Source organism: Gadus morhua, chromosome 5 (assembly GCF_902167405.1).
Source record: "Gadus morhua chromosome 5, gadMor3.0, whole genome shotgun sequence".
Classification (NCBI taxonomy): domain Eukaryota; kingdom Metazoa; phylum Chordata; class Actinopteri; order Gadiformes; family Gadidae; genus Gadus; species Gadus morhua.
In genome coordinates, this window is record NC_044052.1 from 6,807,227 (window position 1) to 6,830,932 (window position 23,706).

At 43.6% G+C, this 23,706-nt stretch overlaps 2 protein-coding genes and 2 long non-coding RNA genes across 5 annotated transcripts; 1 reads left to right on the forward strand and 3 right to left on the reverse strand.

Annotated features, from left to right (window-relative positions):
- The first annotated feature begins 3,116 nt into the window (after positions 1 to 3,116).
- On the forward strand, positions 3,117 to 6,501 carry LOC115544241 (uncharacterized). Its single transcript, XM_030357105.1, has 6 exons — positions 3,117 to 3,502; positions 4,061 to 4,501; positions 4,986 to 5,141; positions 5,288 to 5,499; positions 5,690 to 6,003; positions 6,096 to 6,501. The coding sequence occupies exons 1-6, from the start codon at positions 3,495 to 3,497 to the stop codon at positions 6,312 to 6,314; spliced, it is 1,350 nt and encodes a 449-aa protein (XP_030212965.1). The 5' UTR covers positions 3,117 to 3,494; the 3' UTR covers positions 6,315 to 6,501.
- Positions 6,502 to 6,631: 130 nt separating this feature from the next.
- On the reverse strand, positions 6,632 to 8,769 carry LOC115544244 (uncharacterized). Its single transcript, XR_003976827.1, has 2 exons — positions 8,673 to 8,769; positions 6,632 to 7,630 (listed from the first exon to the last, which is right to left on the reverse strand). It is a non-coding gene; the product is annotated as an uncharacterized LOC115544244 (long non-coding RNA).
- A 338-nt stretch (positions 8,770 to 9,107) lies between these two features.
- On the reverse strand, positions 9,108 to 11,477 carry LOC115544243 (molybdenum cofactor biosynthesis protein 1-like). Of its 2 annotated transcripts, none has more exons than XR_003976826.1 (4): positions 11,242 to 11,475; positions 10,162 to 10,282; positions 9,749 to 9,895; positions 9,108 to 9,181 (listed from the first exon to the last, which is right to left on the reverse strand). XR_003976826.1 is itself a non-coding variant. In XM_030357107.1 (4 exons), the coding sequence occupies exons 1-3, from the start codon at positions 11,302 to 11,304 to the stop codon at positions 9,840 to 9,842; spliced, it is 240 nt and encodes a 79-aa protein (XP_030212967.1). In that variant the 5' UTR covers positions 11,305 to 11,477; the 3' UTR covers positions 9,108 to 9,181; positions 9,833 to 9,839. The 2 variants fall into 2 exon arrangements, 1 of the variants encoding a protein (XP_030212967.1); XM_030357107.1 differs by having other exon boundaries at positions 9,833 to 9,895; positions 11,242 to 11,477.
- A 6,430-nt stretch (positions 11,478 to 17,907) lies between these two features.
- LOC115544379 (uncharacterized) lies at positions 17,908 to 18,231 on the reverse strand. The gene is made up of 2 exons (XR_003976846.1): positions 18,128 to 18,231; positions 17,908 to 17,939 (listed from the first exon to the last, which is right to left on the reverse strand). It is a non-coding gene; the product is annotated as an uncharacterized LOC115544379 (long non-coding RNA).
- Between the last annotated feature and the right edge of the window lie 5,475 nt (positions 18,232 to 23,706).

Genomic DNA, 23,706 nt, shown 5'->3' on the forward strand with positions numbered 1-23,706 from the left:
GTGTCCTTCAACATCTACGCTTCCAGGCGATTGCAACGGTGCCACACATGAGCATATTCGAACATGTTTAATGGTAGTAATTAGCTGTCGAAATTGGAGGCCTTAATCAATAAGGAGCAGCTATTGATTTGCTTCCCGATATAAATTTGTGACAAATGACATGTTATTTAGCATCTACACATTGAGCTGAGTCCAATGACACCAAGCATGACACTCTGTGGGCAAATTGTAACATGTATTTTACATGGTACACCTATGGTCTAGGTCTCTAGGACATGATCTCGGTGTGGCAAGAGGGCGAGCTTGATCTCATTGGAGTCAGCTCAACGTGTAGATGCTAAATAACATGTAATTTGTCAAAAATCTCCATCGGGAAGCAAATCTATAAATGGTCATTATTGATAAAGGCCTCCAAAATCGACAGCTAATTACTACCCCGAAACGTATTCAAATATGATCATAGGTGGCACTGTTGCAATCGCCTCGAAACGTAGATGTCAAAGGACACCTTGTTTGCCCCGTTACGCCTCCGGGAAGATATTTTCATACTTCTAATGGATTGATTCATATTTTAAGGTTCTCGGAGTGAGACTTTAAGCGGCTGCAGCAGAAGTGTTGAGACGAAAGGTGATATAAAGACATTTATAGAATATTCCCATTCACATTATGATTCTTTGTCATAACATCCGACCAAACATCCTTTACATTCACCGAGCGAAGATTATGAAAGTCCAGGCCCCCCCTTCCTGCACTCGGGGTCCGACTGGGCCAAGTTTCGGGAAGGAAGGGCCCCCCCTTCCTGCTCTCGGGGTCCGACCGGGCCAAGTTTCGGTGCGGGGGTCCCAGTTAGGCCCTAGAATAAGGTATTCAAATTTCAGGGCGGTAGGACCTTCCTATCTCAAAAACTGTTTTTCCACCACATCCGCCTTAATGAGTGCCCTTATAGTCCCCTTCTGCCCGTCTGGTGCCCTTTTAGTGCCCCCTTTAGTACCCTGATAGTGCCCTTCTGCCCATCTGGTGTCCTTCTAGTGCCCTGTTAGTCCCCTTCTGCCCCTCTGGTCCTTCAAGTGCCCCTCTGCCCATCTGGTGCCTTTCTAGTACCCTGATAGTGCCCTTCTAGTAACCTGATAGTGCCCTTCTAGAACCCTGATAGTGCCCTTCTAGAACCCTGATAGTTCCCTTCTAGAACCCTGATAATGCCCTTCTGCCTGTCTGGTCCTTCTAGTCCCCTTCTAGTGCCTTTCTAGTACCCTAATAGTACCCTTCAGCCGTCTGGTCTTTCTATTGCCCTTCCAGTGCCCTACCAATGCCCTTCTAGTGCCTTTCTAGTGCCCTGATAGTGCCCTTCTACTCGTCTGGTCCTTATTCAATTCAATTCAATTCAAAGTGTTTATTGTCATATGCATAAATGAGACGTTCTCAGTTGTGCAGTGAAATTCTTCCTTTGTTTCCACAGACTGAATGCCAAGATTTGTTTTACAAGATAGATAGAACAAATAATACATTTAAGTTAAAATAAATAAATAAATAAATAAATAAATAAATAAATAAATAAATAAATAAATAAATAAAAAATAAAAATAGTGCCCTTCTTGTGCCCTGATAGTGCTCTTCTGCCGTCCGATGCCCTTCTAGTGCCCTTCTGCCAGTATGGTGCCCCCATGTTTGAAAAAGTGTGCTAAAGTGCCCTCTATGGTGGTGAAAATTAGAGAAAGTGCCTTATTGGCTGCCCTTTACACGTGACCAAAAATTAAGGAGTGCCCTAGGTTGCCCCTGATGATGATGTGCCCTCTGGAGCAAGAATATGGCAAACCGAAAAAAACATTTTGTGGTTATCCATTGAGGTGCAGACGTTCCTCTCTTTGGTAGCTGACGAACGGGGAATGCGAGGCGTTGCTTTCATGTGGCGTCGCCATGACAAACAGCTACATCGAGTGGTACTTAAATCTCCACTGGATAACGGAGCAAAAAGCGGATAAGAGTCAGTACCCATAGTGGAAAAGCGCAATTAGATGCCAAGTTAGAAAAACGCAATATTTTCAGTTTGCATAATCCGTTCAAAATGTATATACATTTTTTGAGCGTTCAAGATCATTCAAGTGTAGGTTTTTTCATGCAAGAGAGACGATAATGGTCAGCTATCACCTCAACCTGAAGGAAAACTTCCTTAAATGTTTCCGTAGCTGGCTTTCAGCGGTCAAAGACTGTATGGTAGCGGCACATTGAATTTTCTCCGGTCAAATTTAAATGTTAGTAAAGATGAAATCAGTAAGGCATCCTCCTTTCTTTGGCCAAAATGGAAAGTGCACAATGATGTGAACAACTAATTTTGGTGTTTATAAAGTCGCTAGAATAAGGGAAAACAGTGTCTTTGAAGCTATTTTTTTTCTGAGATCCCCCAGACCTCCCGTTTAAATTATGAGCCCAACTATTCTTTTAAGTGCTACATGGAGATGTAACAAGTGCCCCGAATGGGACCTTCAAGGCAGCGCTTGCTAAGGTTAGGGGATAGGACCTTCCAGGCAGCGCTGTCTTTAAGGCTCCATTGGGGGAACCAAATACCATCAAGTTAGAAAAGCCACTGTGTCCGCTGGTGGGGCCCCTTGTTGTCCAGAATGTGCCCTTTTTATTTTTTCGCCCCTGCCCTTCAAACAGGCTGAGTCCTCCACTGTATCATATAAAGAGCTACGGGAGTCGTAAACGGCAACAATCACTTTCTCTTCCATGCTGCAGTTCACCCCGGATATCTAACTGATTTGTTTTGTCTTGTTTTTGTTTTATTTATTTTTTATTTTTTATGTTTATTTATTTCCAGAATGTCTTGTTTTTTAAACGATTTATGATGACTATATGCTCTGTAAGGTGACCTTGGGTGTCTTGAAAGGCGCCTCTAAATTAAATGTATTATTATTATTATTATTATTATTATTACTGCACTGAGTTGGCCGGTTGAACGCTGATTGGCTGTTACGTTACACATGTCACTCAGTGGCCACGCTGTTGAACGCCGATTGGCTGTCATCACGCGAATATCGCGTCAAAATTTAAATATTTTTAAAGATTGATAGATTGCGGGGAAAATAGGACCCATTTTTCCCAGAAAAGGGTCCTATGTTCCCTGCTTTTCCGAAAAGGGTCCTATGCTCCCCGGTATGTATGGCTACAGGGAAAAATAGGACCCTTCTTGGGAAAAACGGCGAACATAGGACCTATTTTTTTTAAAAAAAGGGTCCTAACATAGAACCCGGGGAACATAGGACCCGGCGGGGAACATAGGGATGACCCCGTAATAACGACTGCACAAATGGGAATACCCTTACTTCCACGGAGCACATGAAGCGAATGCTTCTAAAACAGTGTGTTTGACGGGCCTTTATTATGCAGTAATAAAGGCCCTTTAAAATAAACAACTAAATTTGCTGTTGCCTACGTTGCGTGGCGGTGTGACTAGCCTACTTGGAACAGACTTGGAAGCATTGGAAGGCATCGACAAAATGGCCGGGTGAGTTTCAGACCGAGTTTGTTAGCCGCGGGACGAAAACGGTAGTCTCCCGGCAATATCGGGAGTGTCCCGGGAAAATCGGGAGGGTTGGCAAATATGACATCAGCTGCTGATGTCACCCTAGTAGGTGGAAGACGTATCTTAAAACTGGATGGATGGATGATCTACTGTCTTGTTTGCACTTGGTTGGCCTATTCAATTCAGTGTGTCCTAGAACTGGAGGTGCTACAACTGCTGGCTTTGGTAGGCTACTGCAGCTAGTTAGCATCTATCTATTATAGGCTATTTAGCCTATTATTGTAAGGGTGGGTTCATATCATAGGCGTAGCCTATTATAAGGACACCGGGGAAATGTCCCAAAGATATCCATTGAAAAGCTGCTCATTGGCGCACGGTTGCATTGGTACATGGACCTATTAAAAGGACACCGGATTGAAACATGGCGTCCTTTACATTTCTATGGAATGGGATGCACAGACATTTTCAACTCTTGCAAATCAGTAGAAAGAATAAAAATAATAAAGTAATGCTGGCTAATGTCATGATTTATTTTTTCAGCCTGGCCCACATCGCAGATGCTATAGATGAAATCCTGAGGACTGAAGTTGGGACCGATCACCTTCTCCTATTTCTCGAAAACATTAGCCATGTGCTGACAATTGAAGCAGCCGAAGGGGATTTGCCCGATGAGCAACGGGTCTGTCAGCTTTTATCCATGGCCATTCATGAGCTCGATGGAGCACGTATGCAAGCCATGTCAAGGGAGCAGCTGCTTTATCTCCTGGAGAGCCACTTCAAAGTTGGAGACATTGCGAAACAGCTTGGAGTAAGCAAGCGGACCATTCGAAGGAGGATGACTGAATATGGTCTGTCTGTGAGACAGACATATTCAAACATTACAGATGAAGAACTCTGCAGAGTTATATTCCAGTTCATCTCAAATTGCCCAAATGCAGGTATAAGGACTGTGACTGGACATCTGAATTCTCTGGGAATAAGGTGAGGACACGTATTGTTGAACTCATTCAACATTCATCCGACATGCTTATGTAAATGTGCTCACAAATCAAATAATTGATGCAACCTCATTGAAAAAGAGACTATTACAGGACAATTGATTGGAAGGTAAACACAATAGGCTACTACCTTGTAGAGCCCGATCCATTAATATGCCGGCCGATTTTAGTTTATCTCAGAATAATCGTCATCGGCCAAAAAAATTTTTTATCAAGCAATAGTGTTTCGTGAAATGCATTGCTGCCATGGATGTAGCATAATGAATAGCATTAATGCTATAGCCTACTTACAGCAGCAGCAGGTGTGTTGTAATACATTTGATTCATTTACACTACATTGAGAGTTAGTTCCCCCTGCAACCAATAGAAGAGGCATTGGTCATCTCTTGACTGTTATTGATTTGCAAATTATATAATAAAGTACACTTCGTAAACTGCTATGTAAACAAGTATCTGTCCTCCTCAAGAGTCACACAGCACAGGGTTCGTCAGGGTCTGAAAGCTGTTGATCCGGTTGGTAATTTTCTCCGTGGGCTTCAGTTAAACACGGTTCCAAGGGTTCCATACAGCGTTCCGGGTCCTCTCTCCCTGTGGCACATTGATGGGAATCATAAACTGATACGGTATGACCTTTAATGAGGCATTTTACAAATATTATTTATTAATTTATTTATTATTAATTTATTATTGTGGTTTTGCAAGAATGTAGTGCCAACATTGTATTACCCATATTCCCACATCAGATAAGTGTTTTCGTAACTCTTCACAGGTGGAAAATTGTAATACATGGAGGTATTGATGGATACAGCCGGCGGATTATGTTTCTCAGTGCCAATACCAACAACAGGGCTTCCACTGTACTCCAGTGTTTTCTGACTGCTGTCGCTGAACATGGTTTGCCACAACGCGTACGAAGTGACAAGGGAGGAGAAAATGTTGAGGTGGCCAGGTTCATGCTTGAACATCCAGAACGGGGCCCTGGTAGGAATTTATTTCATACTGGTTGTATACTTTGTATACTACATACTGGTTGATTTCGTTGAAACATTTATATAAAGCTGTTTAATCAATAATGCAGGGACAAACAAATGATGAAACTTTACCGTGACAAAACAAACCCCAAAAAGTATTTTTCTCTTTCTTGCCCATCCGTCCAACTGATATAAATCAGACAGACGTAGCCACATCACAGGGAAGAGTGTCCACAATCAGAGGATTGAAAGGCTGTGGCGTGATGTGTGGGTCATGGTGGTGTCAAACTACTACCACACCTTCAGGTACCTGGAAGAGGTTGGATTGTTGAATCCCGATGAAGATAGCCACATCATCTGTCTCCACTACATCTTCCTACCAAGACTGAACTGGCATCTGAGGGAGTTCATCAGGATGTGGGACAGGCATCCCCTTTCAACAGAGGGAAACAGGTCCCCACAACAACTATGGGTGGCTGGCTTGCTTTTGGAGCCACAACAGGATCTTCATCTGGTAACACTGATTTCATTGTAAAACACCTGATCATAAAAAACAAACATATCCAATATTACGATTCTTACAACATGTGGTCCATATTTCCACAGGCTGATGCTACAAACTGGGGCATTGACTGGGAAGGACCTGTTGCAGAACCTGACCCAGTGGCTGTGGTTCAGGTTTTACCAGTCCATTCAGACCTGCAGCAGACAATTGAGGAGCATTTAAGGGGTACGATTGATCCATACATGACCAGTGACGTCTTCGGCATGGACCTTTACTGGCAAGCTTTGTCACTTGTTGCACAGCTTCACTTACCGGACTAGTTCTGCTATTTTGTGCCATAAGTGAGCAAACTATTTATGTGACAGTTTGGGTTGATGCATCCAATTTGGGGTTGGCTCATTTATGCATTTGCAAAAAAAAAAGAAGCCTTTTTTATATTTCCAGTTTTATAAATGCATTGTCTTATTATTGTTTGGTATTTGTGAAAAATAAATGACATCAAATAACTGTTCAAGTTCTTCATTTTTAAATAATAGAAACTAGAAAATAATTACATTAATATTCTCAGCCCTCGTGTCGTTCATATATGCCACCGAAACACTGTGAATGTATCACACTTGAATAATGAAAGTCAGAGTGCTTTGAAGAGTTTCTCTTTACTTACATTTCTGCAAATATACACGGACAAAGACGACACATTAATAACGACACTTTTTTGATAAACATTCATGTCAGTACTGAACTACAAAGTGTTAAGGTTTCAGAGGACAGAAAGGTCAAATCCACCCTGTGGTACTACACAAATCAATACTATGCCTGTGTAAAAATAAGTGGAGCACAATGTATACTGCACAATGAAATCAAACAACAAGAAAAAATGACTTAAACAATTAATGGCAAAAATAATGACTAGACAATACAATTATGTAAGTTTCTGTAGGGGTGTACTTGTCTAAAATACACTTCTCACATGAATATGCTCAACATTCAGAATTAATTATGCACTTATACACTCTGGCCCCTAGAGTAATTCCTCTCTATTTTGCCAGTCTTCTCCTTGCCTCCTGTCTTTCATTTTTGTGGTAGCGCTGGGTGGTGTAAGGGACATCAGAGACGCTTCTGCAGGTTTAGAACCGGAACCACAGGAACCAGAATCTGGGAGGCAGGCAGGAGAAGTGGAGGTGTGGGCAAGTGGTTGAAGAGCTGGTTTGGTTGACTGGAGAGGAAGCTCAGGAGCAGGCCTCAGAACAGAAGATGGAGCCTCTATGGGCTCGCGACAGTTCTCCCTGTGCAGTGCCTAAAAGTATTACCTTTTTTGTATAACAAAGCATAATATCAGATGACAACATGGCTACACAGGAAATGGCACAGATACTAGGTTATTACTGGCTGGGTAAAGTGTTTATAAACTCAACATCTTGTGATTGTCGCAGTATTTATCACTTGGAGCCGGGTGGTGCTTTTCTCCATCACCATGATATTAATAATAATGACTTGCCGGATGTGGGGGTATGGCTCAAACAATGGTGCCTGACTCCACATACGCGCCTTGATCCACAGTACTGCTCGTAGAGTTGGATGAAAAGTGCCTCAAACACACGATTGCAGTCAGGTCACTGTGCTGGGCTTCTCCCTCCTGCAAAGTATTTGCAAAGGTATTGAGTAGCATTAGTGTAGTACAAGACATGATGTAATGGCTTGCCTTGCAGTATTGTCATGCTTGCTCAGAGTATTCATTTAGAATATATTTGTTTGTGAATGTGAGCTTAATTCAAATTGTATTCATGATTGTAATCATATACTCGTGAAAATCTGTTTATTCTTGGTATTGTACGGATAATAAATTGTTGTGTTGGTAGATCTATAGTCTCCTGTGTGTACAAGGAAATATGAAAACAGGCAAGAGAGGAGATTTAACGCTGGTTATGTTGGCTGCCATTGTCATCTCCTTTATTTTACACCACATCAGATATTCTTAGCATTGTTATCTCAATCAATGAATAATCTACACAATTTCTTCTGTATGACTCTGATTAAATAAACCCAATAACCAATAACCAAAATAAACCTTCAAATCAAATTCATTTATCTAATTACATTAATATAAATATTAAGTATAAATGTGACTCTTAACAGATATACTGTAGTAAAAGATAACACTTTCAGTGGTGTTTAATGCCAAGTCTGTAGACCTACCCATTTTAATTACAGTAAATTACCCAAACAAATTAGCAATTCATTATCTCAACTAAAACAATAATAGGTCTACTTTGAGAGTGAATAACCGTATCAAAACAGGCACCATCAAAATAGCCTACATTTAAACAACACTTTATCCGTCCTACAACATTATACATTGCTGTTCCAAGTGATATAAATGTGCTGGTTGTATAAAACACTAGTAAATCCTAAACTAAGTCATAAAATCACACGGAAGCGCTTTACCCAAACAAATGAGCAATTCATTATCTCAACTAAAACAGTAATAGGTCTACTTTGAGAGTGAATAACCGTATCAAAACAGGCACCATCAAAATGGCCTACATTTAAACAACAGTTTATCTGTCCTACATTATACATTGCTGTTCCAAGTGATATAAATGTGCTGGTTGTATAAAACACTAGTTAATCGTAAACTACGTCATAAAATCACACTGAAGCGCTTTGTGGGCACATACCAAGTTCAGGCGTTCCCACGGCGACGTAGGGTAGCAGGCGTCTGAGTGGCGACGAACTTATCCACACGTCGAGAGTAGACGTACATTTTGTCTGAATTTCCTTCTGTACGTCGCCGTGACACCGCCGCCGGTGGGCGGATCTTCCATGCCGTCGCCGTGACGTCGCTGCTGGTCTCTCGTCTGCAGTCCCAATCAATCCCATTCAAAATTTCACACGTTCCCACGGCGACGTAGGGTAGGCTGCTCCTTCGCCTTTTCCAGGGAATCCTTAGGTTTGGCACTATCCACTCGCCATACTTCCAGGGAATCCTAAGGTTTGGCACTATCCACTCGCCATACTCCAGGGAATCCTGGCACTATCCACTCGCCGTGCGGCGCGTGGGCGCCTTCCCCCCCACGTCCACCATCGCGGCGCGGCCGTCCGGAGGGGACGTGCGATGGGCGAAGGGAAGCTCTCTTCACGGCCGGGGGGACTTTGCGCAGAAAGAGAGACCTCTGGGTAGCCGACCCTGTGAATACATGGCACAGTTCATCACTGTCAACTCCCAGGCAGTGGAGTGGCCTAGATCAGTGGTTCCCAACCTTTGGCGTCAGGTGAACCACTGAATTGTCATCAAGCCCTGGTGCAGAGCACCGTACATGCAAGCGGTCAAATAATTGATAAATACAGATGCAGTGGCGGAGCAAAGAGTACCAGCGCCCCCTTTATACACAACTAATACTGCAAGAAGGCAGTAGGAGAGCCAGTGGGAGACAGTCGGAAGAAAAGGAGAGCAAGGCTGCTTGAGCTCTGTGTGTTTATTTAACACAAATCAACACAAAACAGAAATGGGAAACATTATAATTTGAACGTTATATCATATATATATATATATGATATATTATAACATTTCAAGGAACACACACAGCAAGACTATTTTTTAAATCATTAGAAGCCATAATGCTAAATTTTATGAACAATATTTATAATATTTTTATTTTAAATTATTGATAGTGTTATGTCTATTATGGTTTCATTTATAAAATCCCATGTGCCGCCTGCAAAACCTTTGTGAAACCACCAGTGGTACACATACCACAGGTTGAGAAACAGTGGCCTAGATCATACGCCGGTGTGCTTAGGCTGCTGTCTCTATGTGTCCATGGGTGTTTGTACGTACAGCAACGTCACCCACCGATCAGGATCATGGGCCTATTCTTCATCTTAGAGAGGTTCAACATGCCTGAAGGGAAACAGAGGAGAGTAGGTCTTATTTTCAAGAACTCCTGTCATATTAGATAACAATAATAATAATAAGATTTATTCAGGCGATGTAAAGGGGATTAATTGATTATATTCATGGAATCGTTGTACCGTGAATATAACCAACCAATCCCCTTTGCCCTGGAACACGTGAAACACAATAGGATGAGGGTTAAGTCCCACACAGTGTACCATCTCTGTGATATCTTTAACATGCTGCACAGTGTTGTGATATATTAGTCAGACCTGCATGCTGTTTCTTCTTCCGTCCCACCGCCGCACCGATGATGTCCAGCAGCTGCGTCTCCGTCGCCCCCGAGCGCAGCTCATCCCTGAGGGACACCTCAGAGTTGCCAAACAGGCAAACCTGGTGCACAACATATTAGAGTGAGAGAGGAGTGAGCAGGACGCTTCCTGGGCAAAAACCACACCAAAAGCAACGCACAAAATCTTACTGTAATCATAATAATAATACATTTAATTTAGAGGCGCCTTTCAAGACACCCAAGGTCACCTTACAGAGCATATAGTCATCATAAATCGTTTAAAAAAACAAGACATTGTGGAAAAAATAAATAAACATAAAAAAAAAAAAAAAAAAAAAAAAAAAAGACAAAACAAACAATCAAAACAGTGATCAGTTAGACGTTGTGTGCGAGTTTGAACAGATGAGTTTTGAGTTGTGACTGTGTATCGTTACACACACTGTGGCAACCCGGCCCCGACACGGCGGGCCTGGAAGCCCAGAGGGCAGGTAATACGAGCGGTCTACCACCCTTTTCCCCCAGAGGGCGCCAAGGTACGCATTGGAAAGGTTCCACTCAACGCCAACGGGAGACACCTGTGTACCAGGCCAATCAGACGCAGGTGAGGGCTATAAAGAGAAGCTGAGATTCAGTCTAAACAGAGGAGGTATGTGACCCATATGGGAGCAGAGAGCGGAGCGAGATTCCCTACCCGGACGGACCTTTGCCCCGGGACCCGGTCTAGAGAAGACCACAGGAGACCACGGAAGGAACTCCTCACCTGGATACCGGGACAGCGCGTGAGACACGACCACAGCATCCCCAGTGGCTCCCGGAGCCCAGACTCTTAGTATATATAGTTTGCATTGACGGGTGATTCCCCTTTTTTCCGTTGTTTGGACTTAATAAACGTACCTTGTTGGCAGTTTGAGCATCCAAGACTCTTGTTCCTTCAGCCGGGTTACCACAACACGTGCACACGCGCGCCCACACACGTGCACACGCGCGCCTACACACGTGCACACGCTTGGCCACACACGTGCACACGGGCGCTGACACCGGTCAAGGGCTGAGGTCTCACCTTGAGGTTGCCGTCTGCGGTGAGCCGCAAGCGGTTGCAGGAGCCACAGAAGTGGTACGACATGGAGGAGATGAAGCCCACCTTGCCCGCGAAGCCTGGCACTTTATACCCCTGACGTGTGAGTGGAGAGAGGGGGGGACAGACTCAAGACTAATGCGAGGGTCTGCGTGATTGCATGAATGACCTGGCAGGTTTGGGACGGTCAATGACCTGTGACCTATAGACAACACAACTACGGAATGATGAAAGTACTTACAATAATGAGTACTATGCTGTGCAAGTAGCCTACTACTGCGAATACGTTTAAATGTAGACGTTTTATTGTGCTTGAGCATTTTGATGAATATTAAGATGTTTTATTGTGCATGAGTTTCAATTTGGATGCTTTATTGTGCAGTGTTCTGAGCTGTTATTATTTTCTAATGTATGTGTATCAAGCAGGAATACTAACATAAGTAATTTCGGACCGGAGGAACTTCGCAGAACGCCGGAAAAAGCCTGAACCCCGGACCTGTGGCGTTTTAACACATTCGCCCTGGTTGCAGTGATCTCATTGAAACTTTATTACTTTCACTTAGGTTCAAAAGCTTTCATCTTAGATAAAAATTGAAAAAGGTTGTGTGTGTGTCTCCCCCCCTTTGCTACAGTTGATGAAACCAAATGTAACTCCCAGATATTTGACTTCAGTTCTCAGACTCAAACAGAGCTTTAAGGGTCACACTTGAACAGGCCGACGTCCCCAAAGACACCCTCTAGCAGATCTGTTGCGACGGCATTGACTCTCACCACCAGGCCCAGTAGATTATGAGAGTACGGCCCCTTTATAACAGTCACCCAGTACTCGTAACGCTTTCCCTTGTATGGACTTGTGGCAAGGAATCTGCCCACACATCGCACTTCACCTCCTGGGCTGGTAACGAGTGGTTTTGGCCCAGTCATGAACCGCGCTAGCCTATTTAAAGCGGTCTATGACATTACTGTGATGTCTGCACTAGTGTCTACATTGAACTCAACAGGACTGCCATTTACATGCAACTACACAAACCACTCATTTTCGGAGTCAGGCTGCTCAATGATGTCTGGTGTCGCCTCCGTTACAGCACCAACGGAGATGCATCTTCACCATACTTCTCCATACAGTCAGACGTGACGTTGACTTCTTTTAGTGATTTACTTTGAGAGATGGCCTTTTAGTGCCCTTTTTAGTTGGGCAGCGGCGTGCGTTCCCATGCCGACCGTTGCAACGTGAACAGGCAAACTGCCTTGACTCACCCCTGTCGTCCCTTCTCTGCCACTGCGTTCTATCCTTGGCGCCATTTATTCCATTGGATTGCCATCTTCCCTGGCACATAGCATCCACTGCACAGTCACTGTAAGCACGCAAGCTTACGTTTTGCTGTTTTATTTGTTCACTTTGACGAATTATTTGAATTGCTTTCTCAAGCGACAGTTCCGGCTCCAACTGTAACTTCTCTGAACCTTCTAGGTCGGAGATGCCAATCACAATCTTATCCCTGATTTGCTCGTTTTTGGTCCCTCCGAACTCACAGTACTGCGCTAACTCAAACAGGCTTCTGATAAAAGCTTCCACAGGCTCACCAGGCCTTTGAACTTTGGCCTTTGAAGCATGCCCTTTGGTGTATTACATTTCTCTTCGGCACAAAATGCTCGCCAAACTTTTTTTTCCACCCAAATTTGGGGCCCTGGCTCATGGACTAATAGACATAAAATGTATCAATATGCAACTAAACCATCTAAATTAAGCACTGTAAATGCACTGTGTCTTTGCACTACTTTTGAGATAATAATCTCAGGTGACTTTTCTTGTGTTTCTCTTTTATATATTGTCTCTTTTATTATTTTATATATTGCATTGTTGGACCCTGAGACTCAAGCATTTCATTGCTGTTGCTTAAATTGTTGTGAATATGACTTTCAAGATGAATAAACCATCCTGAAAAACAGCCACATCCTTTGTTTAAAAAAAGGATGCATCTTAAAATTAGGGTTTTACTAATATTTGTGAATACACATGGCATTCAAATTGACTACCGATCCTCCAGAAAAAAATGATAGATATGCCGGTCCTTGGAACTAAAAGGTTTGGAACCCCTTGTCTATGGCGAAGTGATGGGCTACAAGCTAAAGACCCTGATTCAAATGTCAATGCCTTGTACTCTTTGGATAACAGGACGATGGAAGCTAGATGACTCATTGAACATCAATTTCTCACTGGATGCTTTGTAACAAAACCCTTTTCCCTCAAGGCAGTTTAACTGAATGGGGGACAGATGCGATCTTTCATTGAAAGGCTCCCAGAGATGTGGACGGGGAGTTCTGAAGTTTGCTTAGCTAAAAGCATGGTCTTAGGGCGTACAATTCATCTGTTACCAAAGGATAAGCCACCAAAGATGTCAGAAGAGCATCAGGAAATTAAATATGACTGCTCAGGGATTTTGAGGCACATCCAAATCAGAGATGGAAATTAATTTTTTTGCCCACCAGCCACTGTGGCAGGTAGATTTAAAAATCTACCAGCCATTCATCTTTTTTATGCATGGCATCACCATCATAAGTCGGAAGGATCATTTGTTTTTTTATAATGTGACTGCATACAAATGTGTCCACAGACATGGTAACTAACGTATGATAGTAAGCATAATTGGCCCTTAACACTAATATTCAGAAAAAAACACTGCCTCAAAAGGCAGTGTTGTATTGGCTTAAGCAATACAAGTAGAGGCATATACTTGAACTTTATACTCTGAACTTTTAAACGTTGCAAACGTACAAACTATATTTATGTGGCATTCAGTCCAATGCTGAAAATATATCTGTGGCATTCAGCAGGCCAATGCTGTGGTAAAGTGTGTAAAGTATGACCAAGTGTTTCTTTCTGTTCAATAGATATAACTTTATCAATCCCCTGTAGGAGACATTTGTTAATGTTTGTCCCTATAAAACAATAATGGTAAAATAATAAATACAAAACACGACGGTAACTGTGTAAGTCAAGCCGTCCAATCCGAAGGCTCTACCTAACCACTCCCCCTACTCACTTCCACCAATGCAAAGCGAACAGAACTGAGTAGCCTAACTAGTTTGTGAACGACCCAGAGAAACGCAACGCAAATTCAATTCAACATGTATGAGGCTTTAATAAAATCCCGGACGATTTTGAAATTCTGCAACACATTTTTTAAAAGTGTCTCAAAAAGAGGGCATGTCCGGGCAAAAGAGGACGTCTGGTTACCCTACGTATGGGAAACCGATTTGATCCCTACCTGTAACACTGTTAAATAGCGGCCCAAATTGGTAATTTCTCTGCTTGAGAAATGCGAAGTGTGGCGTGTGCATGGGTTGAATTTTGTGTGTCTCACGCCGAATGCGTGAGACTTGAGAGCCCTGTTACCGATACATTATCCCGGATTCTGACAGTCGCAATTCAGCAAAAGAGGCGTAGAAGAAGAAGGGGGCCGGATGTTGACGGTAATGGTTGTGGAACTGTGCAGCGCCGTATAGAGTGGCGAAGTCACGCCCCTTCCCGTAGAGCTCATGGGACCTATGAGATCGAAAAATATGAATGGGTGTCAATGGAGAGAAAATAATTATTTTCTGGTCCCAGTCTTTATATGCCCTGGATTACACATATGTTGTTTGTGGATTTGAATGATAATGTTTCATGCAAAGAAAACTAAAACATTTCGTGAAGAAGATTGATAATTTTAGGTTTTATGTGAGGCCGCTTTGTGAACTACAGCTCTTCGCTGCTCTCGACGCATATGATATACGTCACAACACCCGCACTTGGAACTCGGCACAGAGATGGCGATCTCTCTGCCCCACTTCACCGCTGTTTCCAAGGGGAGGATAAAAGCATCGAAAGAGGTGAAAACCATCATAAGTCGGGGCACGTGCAGAGTTTCAGTTATGCCGATGGGAAGATTGTCGGTCTTCTCCACGCCAGTCGCAGGGAGCGTGACGTCACATACGAGCCGTGTAGTCTTTCTCGTTGTGTTTTCTCTACAGCCTTTATCTGAACAATTGCACAATAAACGGTTGAACTCTTTGCATGAAAAATAATCATTTAAATCCACAAACAACATATGTGTAATCCAGGGCATATAAAGACCGGGACCAGAAATAATTATTTTCTCTCAATTGCCACCCATTCATATTTTTCGATCTCATAGGTCCCGTGAGCTCTACCGGAAGGGGCGTGACTTCGCCACTCTATAACGAATGTATTAAATATGCAAATTTGATCGGACCTGATTGGAAAGTCTACCCGACACAGTGGCGGGTGAAGTGACACAATTCACCCGCCACCATAGCTGCCAACTCTCCCGTTTTTCCCGGGTTTCTCCCGTTTTCTGATCCATCTCCCGCCGCCCTCCCGTTTTGTCATTTCTCCCGGTTAACTCCCGTATTTCACAATGTCCAAACTTATTTTATTTATAATCAAATCAAAATGTGTGTCGAATGTTCTAAAGTTGCCAGATCATGTATCAAATGAGAGGCAACGCAAGCGTCAGCCAATCAAATGCATTTGCAGCAAATACGACAGCACAGGCTGTAGCCAATCAGATCACGTCTATGGTCACTTCTCAAGAGCGCAGAGCTAAAAAAAAAACATGAGAATGATTTTGTTGTGTCATGAATTGATAAGTTATTGTAATAGTTAGTTAATAAATAAGTGATTGTCAATGAATTCATTGTGAATACATACATAATGATACATAAAAAATACGTTTTTTGTTAATGAATACAGTTATTGTGTATTTATTTATATACTGAAGACTACATGATGAATATGTTGTCTATAAATAGCTACTTATATGCACAACATCCCTTAAAACCAACATTTGTAACCACCTCTGTCATCCATGCTCCCCACCACCGGCCCCGCCCCCCGCCGCCGAAATCTCCCGATTTTTGCTAGTCAAATGTAGGCAGGTATGCCCGCCACCATACAAATCCACCCGCAAATGGCGTGTGGCGGGTGTTAATTTCAATCCCTGATCCAAATGTATCCCTCTGCTATAGCTGTCCAGCTTGTCCTTTCTACTAGCTCCTCGACTGCTCATACCCCCAGCCCAGGTTTTATACAACATGCTTTTCTCAATTTAATGTTTTTTTTAATGTAAATTGTTTTGTATTATAACGTCTAAGACTATAAGAGGTGTGAGAGCACAATCATAACACATGTTCAACAAATGTTATTACCTTTTATCATTACAATATTTGATGTATATTCATTGGAAAGAAAAGTTAAGGAAATAACAAATGGTTTTAAAATTGCTAATAACATATTTCCAAAGACACAATGGCCACTGTATTTCGCCAATGAAAAATAACAAAATTAGATTTTTTTGGATACACCTGAGCCTAAGTACATTATGAGTAAAACATCTACAGCAGGGCTCCAGACGAACTTTTTCCTTGGGTGCACTGGTGCGCCTAAATTTTTAATTTGGGTGCACCAGCACGTATTTATGGTGCACCCAAGTTTTGAGTTGTAGAGGGGGGGGGGGGGTGGGGGGGTTGGACCGTGCCAACCCGGGCAGCTGCACTGGTTGCACCGTCGATAATTACGCCATTGATTAATAATATCTTGACCATTAAATAAATGCCTTCAATAAATGCCGAATCTGTATCTCTCATAAAGAATATCATCAGACAATGCCAAGGGATCGGTTCTGTCCCGAAAAACCCTCTGTCTCCGGAGAGACGCCTGTACGATAACTGCGCCGAGGTCCATGGGAACACCCACAAATGGTGACGCCATTATCGGAGGAGGGGCTAGGAAGCTGCGCACGCCGATATAAGCAGCCGATCTCCGGGTAGACTCGCTGAAAAGCTGCTCCCGACCAGGTTTGGTTGCGAGCGTAAGTCACCATGGTGATACAGCGACGCTTAAAGAGATCGACTTTCATGGTACAGCTAACCCAGGCTTTCAGCTCAACATACCTCGCTAACCCTCTAATCGAGCTTCGTAGTACAGGCCCCTGGATTGGGCTTCGCGGGTTTGTTTACCGGCGTTGCTATTGTTACCGTTCTTGCGTGTCCCAACGGTTTATTAGGTGTCTAATAAATCGCTGTCTAATCAATACTTCATTCACTGCCTCTTCCGTGGTTATTACAATATTATGAATAGACTGCTCTGTAAAAAAATTAATAATAATAATTATACCAGATACATTTTCAGTCGCACCGGTGCGCCCAAATAAAATATTTGGTCGCACTACCCCGAATTCTAGGCGCATGTGCGCCCAAATTAGGCGCACTCTGGAGCCCTGTACAGCTTAGCTCAATAAATCAGTGTAAAATATAAATAGTGCAATCCAACCAACCACCACTAGTGCAATAGCATTTAAAAAGGAAATGAGTCCTTTGAGACCCGCCACAGAGCTTTCTACCCTTGAGGAGGGTCTCTTCAGGAGCAATAGGAAGGTTCACTGATAGCGAGCCATGGGGTGGTTGGTCCACGGAGGCAGCCTGGACAGCTCCTCCTCAGTGGCACCCTCTATGGGCCAGCCCCAGGCCTTGAAGAAGGCACACAGGTTGTGCTCCACGGCCACGGAGAAGGTCTTGGTGTACAGGTTCATCTTGCCCTTGTTGTCCCCGGGCACATCGCTCATGTCGTGGTAGGCGGCGAACACTTTCTTAAAGGCTGCCCAGCCGAACGCCTCCTGGAGCTGAGGTAGTGAGAGCAAGTGACATATAGGGTGTGGGAAGACCATATGTAGGGGTGAGTCAGTCCTAATTTGGATGCCCGGTGAAGCCAGCGATCTGTTATTTTTTTGGAAATGGATATGAAATAAACTAATCAAAAGCTTGAGTTTTGTGTAAAATAACAATTGTTAACTATTTTTAAATCTCTCACCTGTAGGTATGTTTCCAAGGCCACCCACACAGTCCAGCTCCCAAGGTTTCTGCCTCCCTTGACGTACTCTTCTATGCGAGACAACCGAGTTTTTGTAGAGGAGCATCATCGTGCTAACATCCCTGGTGATAAAGGTCCGCAAGATCCAGCCAGCCATGCTGTTGGCCTTAGTTGCTTTCGTGGCGATGTGAGTTCGCCAAGTGAGGTTGGTATCGACGTAGACACCCAGGTCTTTGACGTCGTCAGACCCTTGGAGTGGCTGGCCTGATGGTAGGGTATACGGCAGTTTCAGGTCAACGATTTTGCCGTGATGGAGAAGCTGGAACTTTTCTTGATTTAGTTCCATGTTGTTGATATCGGCCCACTCGACAACTGAAAGGAGGTCCTCTTGGAGAAGAAGTCTGTCGACATGAGAGGATATATCTTTGTGGAGCTTTGAGTCGTCTGCAAACACTTAGATTTTACTGTGTTTGACAGCGCCAAATATATCGTTGATGTATATGAGGAATAGTAAGGGACCAAGAACTGTACCCTGAGGAACTCCGCTGACGACGTCAATGATGGATGTCATGACTTCGTCAACTGTGACGTACTGTTTCCTGCCCGTCAGGAAGCTAGCAATCCAGTTGTAGAGCTTACCCTGGATACCGAAAGATTTCAGCTTTTTCAGCAGGATTTTGTGGTCCACTTTGTCAAAAGCCTTGCTGAAGTCGAGGTACATCACGTCTGCATTTTTATCAGCGCAAAGATCGCACATGATATCTTCTATGTGGTAGAGTAGTTGCGTGAGGCAGTTCTTACCCTTCTGGAACCCGTGCTGATTAGGGTTAATGAGGTTGTTCGTCTCAATGAAGCTGACCATCTTTTTGCGGGCGATGCGCTCAAAAAGTTTGATCAGGTGTGAGGTAAGAGAGACCGGTCTATAGTTTGCTGCTATAGCCTTACTACCTTTTTTGAATATAGGCACAATACTCTGTGTCCGGAACACGCCTGCAACATCTGCAGTGTCGAGGGATCGTCTCCAGAGGTGGAGGATGGGGAGGGATAGTGCGTCTTTGCACTCGTGGAGAAGTACAGCAGGGAACTTGTCCGGACCCGGGGCTGAGTGGATCCCGATATCTTTGATTGCCTCCAGAACATCATCTTGAGTTAGAGTAATGTCTGTCAAAGACTCGGCCGTCTGCTGATGTAGCTTGATGTTGTTAGCTTCCACATTGTTTGGGTTGCTAAAAGCTTGTTTGTACTGTTGTTGGAGGATGTGGCCCATTCGGGCTGGATCGGATTCAAGCTTGTTGTCGCCATCAACGAGGGGACCAACAGAAGATCTGAACTTAGCCGATTTCTTAGCAAAGGTAAAGAAGGCTTTAGGGTTCTTTTTTATTTTGCTCTTGATGTTATCCTTCAGAAGAAGTTTGATGGTTGCGCAGTCTTTGTTGAGCTGCTCGAGCTTAGTGTTGTTCCTTGGAGTTCTAGAACAATACTTTATGGCGTTGATGTGGCCATTTAGGCGGTTTTTTTTACGGAGGAGTTCCCTTCTAGGTCTTGGGATGGAGGATTTCGCAGAAGCTTCCATACCCCGCGTATGGGAGGGGGCATGTTTGCAGCAGATGTTAGCTACTGTGTCTTCAAAGAGTTTCCAGGCGGTGTCCTGGTCGTTTCTTGTATCAGTGACGTTAGACCAGTCCATGCTCTGGAATTCGGAATTGGTGGCTCCCCAGTCTGCCGAATTGAAGTTAATGTCGTCCAGGGGGCATGAGGGAGTGAAGACGGGTCGTTCAGGAGTCTGCGATGGAGGGAGGAGGTCAGGATGGAGGAGGACACAGTTGACGAAGTCGTGATCGGACAGTTCTGTCTTCGCTACGGTTGTGCCGTGGACAGAATCACAGTTGTTGGAGAAAACAAGGTCCAGTATGTTGCTGTTGCGAGTTGGCTCGTCTATCAACTGAAGTAGGAAGTGTTCTTCCATGAAGGCGATGAGGGAGAGTGCAGTCTGCCTGTCTGACAGCAGGATGCTGCACCCGGGATCAACCGAGGAAGTTCTCCAGTTGACAAAAGGGAGGTTGAAATCACCCGCTATGTGGAGTTCAGGGGTAGATCCCACTTCATCAATGAAGCGATGGAGGATAACCAGACATTCATCGAATTTGTCGAAAGGTGACAGGGGTGGACGATAAATCCCAGCGATGATCATGTCGAGTTCCTTACTGTAAACGCAAGCAATTTCACAATAGGAGTTGGAGAAAACCCTACTTTTCTCAACCGTGATCGAATTGTGTAGGTAGATGGCAGCCCCACCTCTCACACGGTTTACTCTATCTGCCCGGTAGCAAGAGTAGCCAGAGATGTGCACTTCTGCATCCAGATGGTAGGACTTGAGGTGGGTTTCCGTCAGTATGAAGAACGGAGTGTGGATGGGGTTGGAGTCGATCGACTCCTGAAGGGCTTTGATCTTCCAACGCTGGTTACGAATTCCAGGGTCCATTCCCTGGATGTTGAGGAGGAAGGTGTTGGTGATCGGAGGAGGTTTCTTCACATTTGAGGATGAGGCAGTTGTTGAGTTGGAGGACAGTACTGCCTGTGCTGGAATTGTAGCTGAGGGAACATCTGGGGAGAGGGGTGATGTTGGGAAGCTGCAAGCTGTTGGTGGAAGAGTTGGAGGCTCTGTAGAGAAGACTGCATCATCGAGGAGAGCTCCCTGGAGAAATCGGATTTCATCTGAGAAAGATGCTTCAGAAAATCCTCTTTATCTTGCTCTTTTTCCAACAAGTCCGCAAAATCTTACGACCGTATAGGTCGTTTGTACTGTCACGGATTACGACCCACTGGAGCGTATCAAAAACGAGCGCCTCTACAGGTCGCGGGAGGTATGTATGCCACATATATGTTTTTGCTCTGTGCATTTAGGGTTTTAGCCATTTTATTCAGGTGTAAATGATTTAAGATCAAAACTCAAATCAACGGTTGGAAAAAATAACTCCGATTTTTTGCTAAATCTATTAATTTGATGAGTAGGCTATAAGGATACAACCCGGTATAAGGACAACGCCCATACACTTTGTTACGTAGCCATATTAATCGTTATTATCTGAATGGGAAATGCAATATTTTAGGACAGATACACCATTAAACGTGTTTCTAATGACATTTCTAGCGAGAAATGTACATTTTCCTTGCATAATCTTCAGTCAGTGAATGTGTATGATCTTTATTCATCTTTATTATCTGAATGGGAAATGCAATATTGTAGGATCGATTCACCGTTAAACGTGTTTCTAATAACATTTCTAGCGAGAAATATACTTTTTTACTTGCATAATCTTCAGTCAGTGATTGTGTCTGATCTTTAGTTTTATAGTTATTAGGAAGATTTAATCGGCTCGCTCGCATGTTTCAACGACGTCAGGTTGCTAGGGACGCTGCTTTCGCTAAACTAGCAGCTCACGTGTTTCCTGCGTTTGTGTTATTAAACCGTTACTTTATGTAACTTTTAATGATATTGTAATAACCACAGGCGAGGTATTGAGCGAAGTAAGCTTGATAGCAGGTTTATTGGATTCCACAATCGGACAGGCAGGCACAGCTCCACCGGAAAACTACAACAACCAAAACTCCCGCCCGGAAGGAAACCCCCGGAACCCCCTCTCAGAAGGCCCGCCCCTTCCTCCCAAACCCTGTGACGCTTTAGATGAAGGTGTAAATTCTGTCAGACTTTGTACAATGACAATGTAACATGAATAACATTGTAACCCTGTAACCCTGTGACGCAACAATATTATCTTGTTTGATAAACACGTTTATCTGAGAGCCAACCCAGTCGCCAAAAGCATACGTTGACAGTGTACGTTTTCGTGAACACTGGATTACGTCGCATTTCAACATAAATAGCGTGCTAAGCACACATACACACACACACACACACACACACACGCACACACGCACGCACGCACGCTAACACACACACACACACACACACACACACACACACACACACACACACACACACACACACACACACACACACACACACACACACACACACACACAATGCATTTTGCTGCTAAAACAACAACTTGGGCTGCTTCTAGGACATTTTGGGTGGATTTTGAACGGTATGTGGGCAGGACGTTTTTTGCAGGTAGGACCTGGCAACCCTGCGCTGTTGCCCGAGGTGCAGAAATGCTCCGGAACAGATCTGGATCCACCATGGCCAAAATAATTGTCATGAATAGCATGAATAGATTCATGCATTATCATTCAACTTGAACATGTGTTTTTACAGTATAGAGTGGTGGAGGGATGACGTATGTTGGCCAACCCGGAAGTGAGCGTCGACCTGGGTTTCCCTTGACAAAAAGCCAACGGGTTTTTCCATTGGATTTTGGATTATTGCAGAAAAATTTGCATCTTTGAAGCACCTCCACAAAAACTGAAAATAAATAAATAAATAAAAATAACTGTGCTCCAAAGAACGAAATGTAAACCAATGCATTCTGAATGGGAGTGTTTCTCCGATTTTTCCATGCTACACAGAACGAAATGTAAACCCATGCAAATAAAGACTTCATGGTCATAATAATTTAAATATCATTATTCTCCTCAGTGTGTAGGGTGGTATTCTATTTTTTCAACGGGGTTGCATCCAGTCACTTGACCGTCATGGTTGCTATGGTGGTTGCTATCGACCAGCCCCTCTAATCCTTACATGGCTCTAAAAACCACGCGGCAAAGGAGCTGCCGTCCATTGTGTTGTTTTTGTCGCACACTAGGGTCCGATGGTTAAAAAATAGACAGATATTCCAAGGTATCCTTAAAAGGCAGCTTGGATGTTTTTATTTTCTGCAGTTTAGACTTCTTCTATAACCTATTTTTTTAAAGCAAAACACCAAGCTCAATGATTTAACGAGGCAGGGTTATTTGAAACAATTTATTAAATATATATTTGTGAGAGGTCATTCCTTCTCCTGAGTTTGCTTCCTATTTATGTCTAGTGTACAACCCTACTGTCCACAAGCATCACCCCCCCCCCTCCCCATATGGATTTGGAGAATTGTTGCCACGTCCCAGTGGTGGAGGTATCATATATATGAAAGAGGGCATTCAATTATACTACAATGATCAATTAGGAGGCAGAAGCCCTAAAGGAAGTGATGCAATAGGTGACTGCAGGTCGACAACATTTAAGTAAGCTGTACTTTGAGGTCTCTGACTTTGTACTTTGCCGGCTCCTTTTGACCTTTTGACCCCAGACTTCAAAAACGTGGCCACAGGCCAGCTGTGTCTACACACCTTGAGCCACAAATGTACACCTCCATCCCACAAAAAAAATCGGCCTTAAAGGCCGATTTATGCTCAGTTACGTAAGCGTAAGCGCAAGCGCAAGAGGCACTTGCGCACCCCTTGCGCGACTTCTCACGTCTTGCGTGCGTCGGGCGATTTTCTAGACTTGCGTCATTTTTTACGTAAGCTTTTACGCGAGCCGCGCAGCCTTCAAGGCTGTGATTGGTCTGCTGGTCTGGTTACTACTTCCTGTCTGGAATATCACATTTCCTGTTTTCATTGAATAATAATAATTGTCATGA

Bases quoted from the DNA above. Each gene is read 5' to 3' on its own strand.
- LOC115544243 (XM_030357107.1), bottom strand. From the start codon at position 11,304: ATGTCGTACCACTTCTGTGGCTCCTGCAACCGCTTGCGGCTCACCGCA. The intron at 10,283-11,241 runs GTGAGACCTCAG...GTTGTGCACCAG, and splicing joins CCGCAGACGGCAACCTCAAG to GTTTGCCTGTTTGGCAACTC. The intron at 9,896-10,161 runs GTCTGACTAATA...GTTTCCCTTCAG, and splicing joins GAAGAAGAAACAGCATGCAG to GCATGTTGAACCTCTCTAAG.
- LOC115544241 (XM_030357105.1), top strand. The intron at 4,502-4,985 runs GTGAGGACACGT...GTCCTCCTCAAG, and splicing joins CTGAATTCTCTGGGAATAAG to AGTCACACAGCACAGGGTTC. The intron at 6,004-6,095 runs GTAACACTGATT...ATATTTCCACAG, and splicing joins CACAACAGGATCTTCATCTG to GCTGATGCTACAAACTGGGG.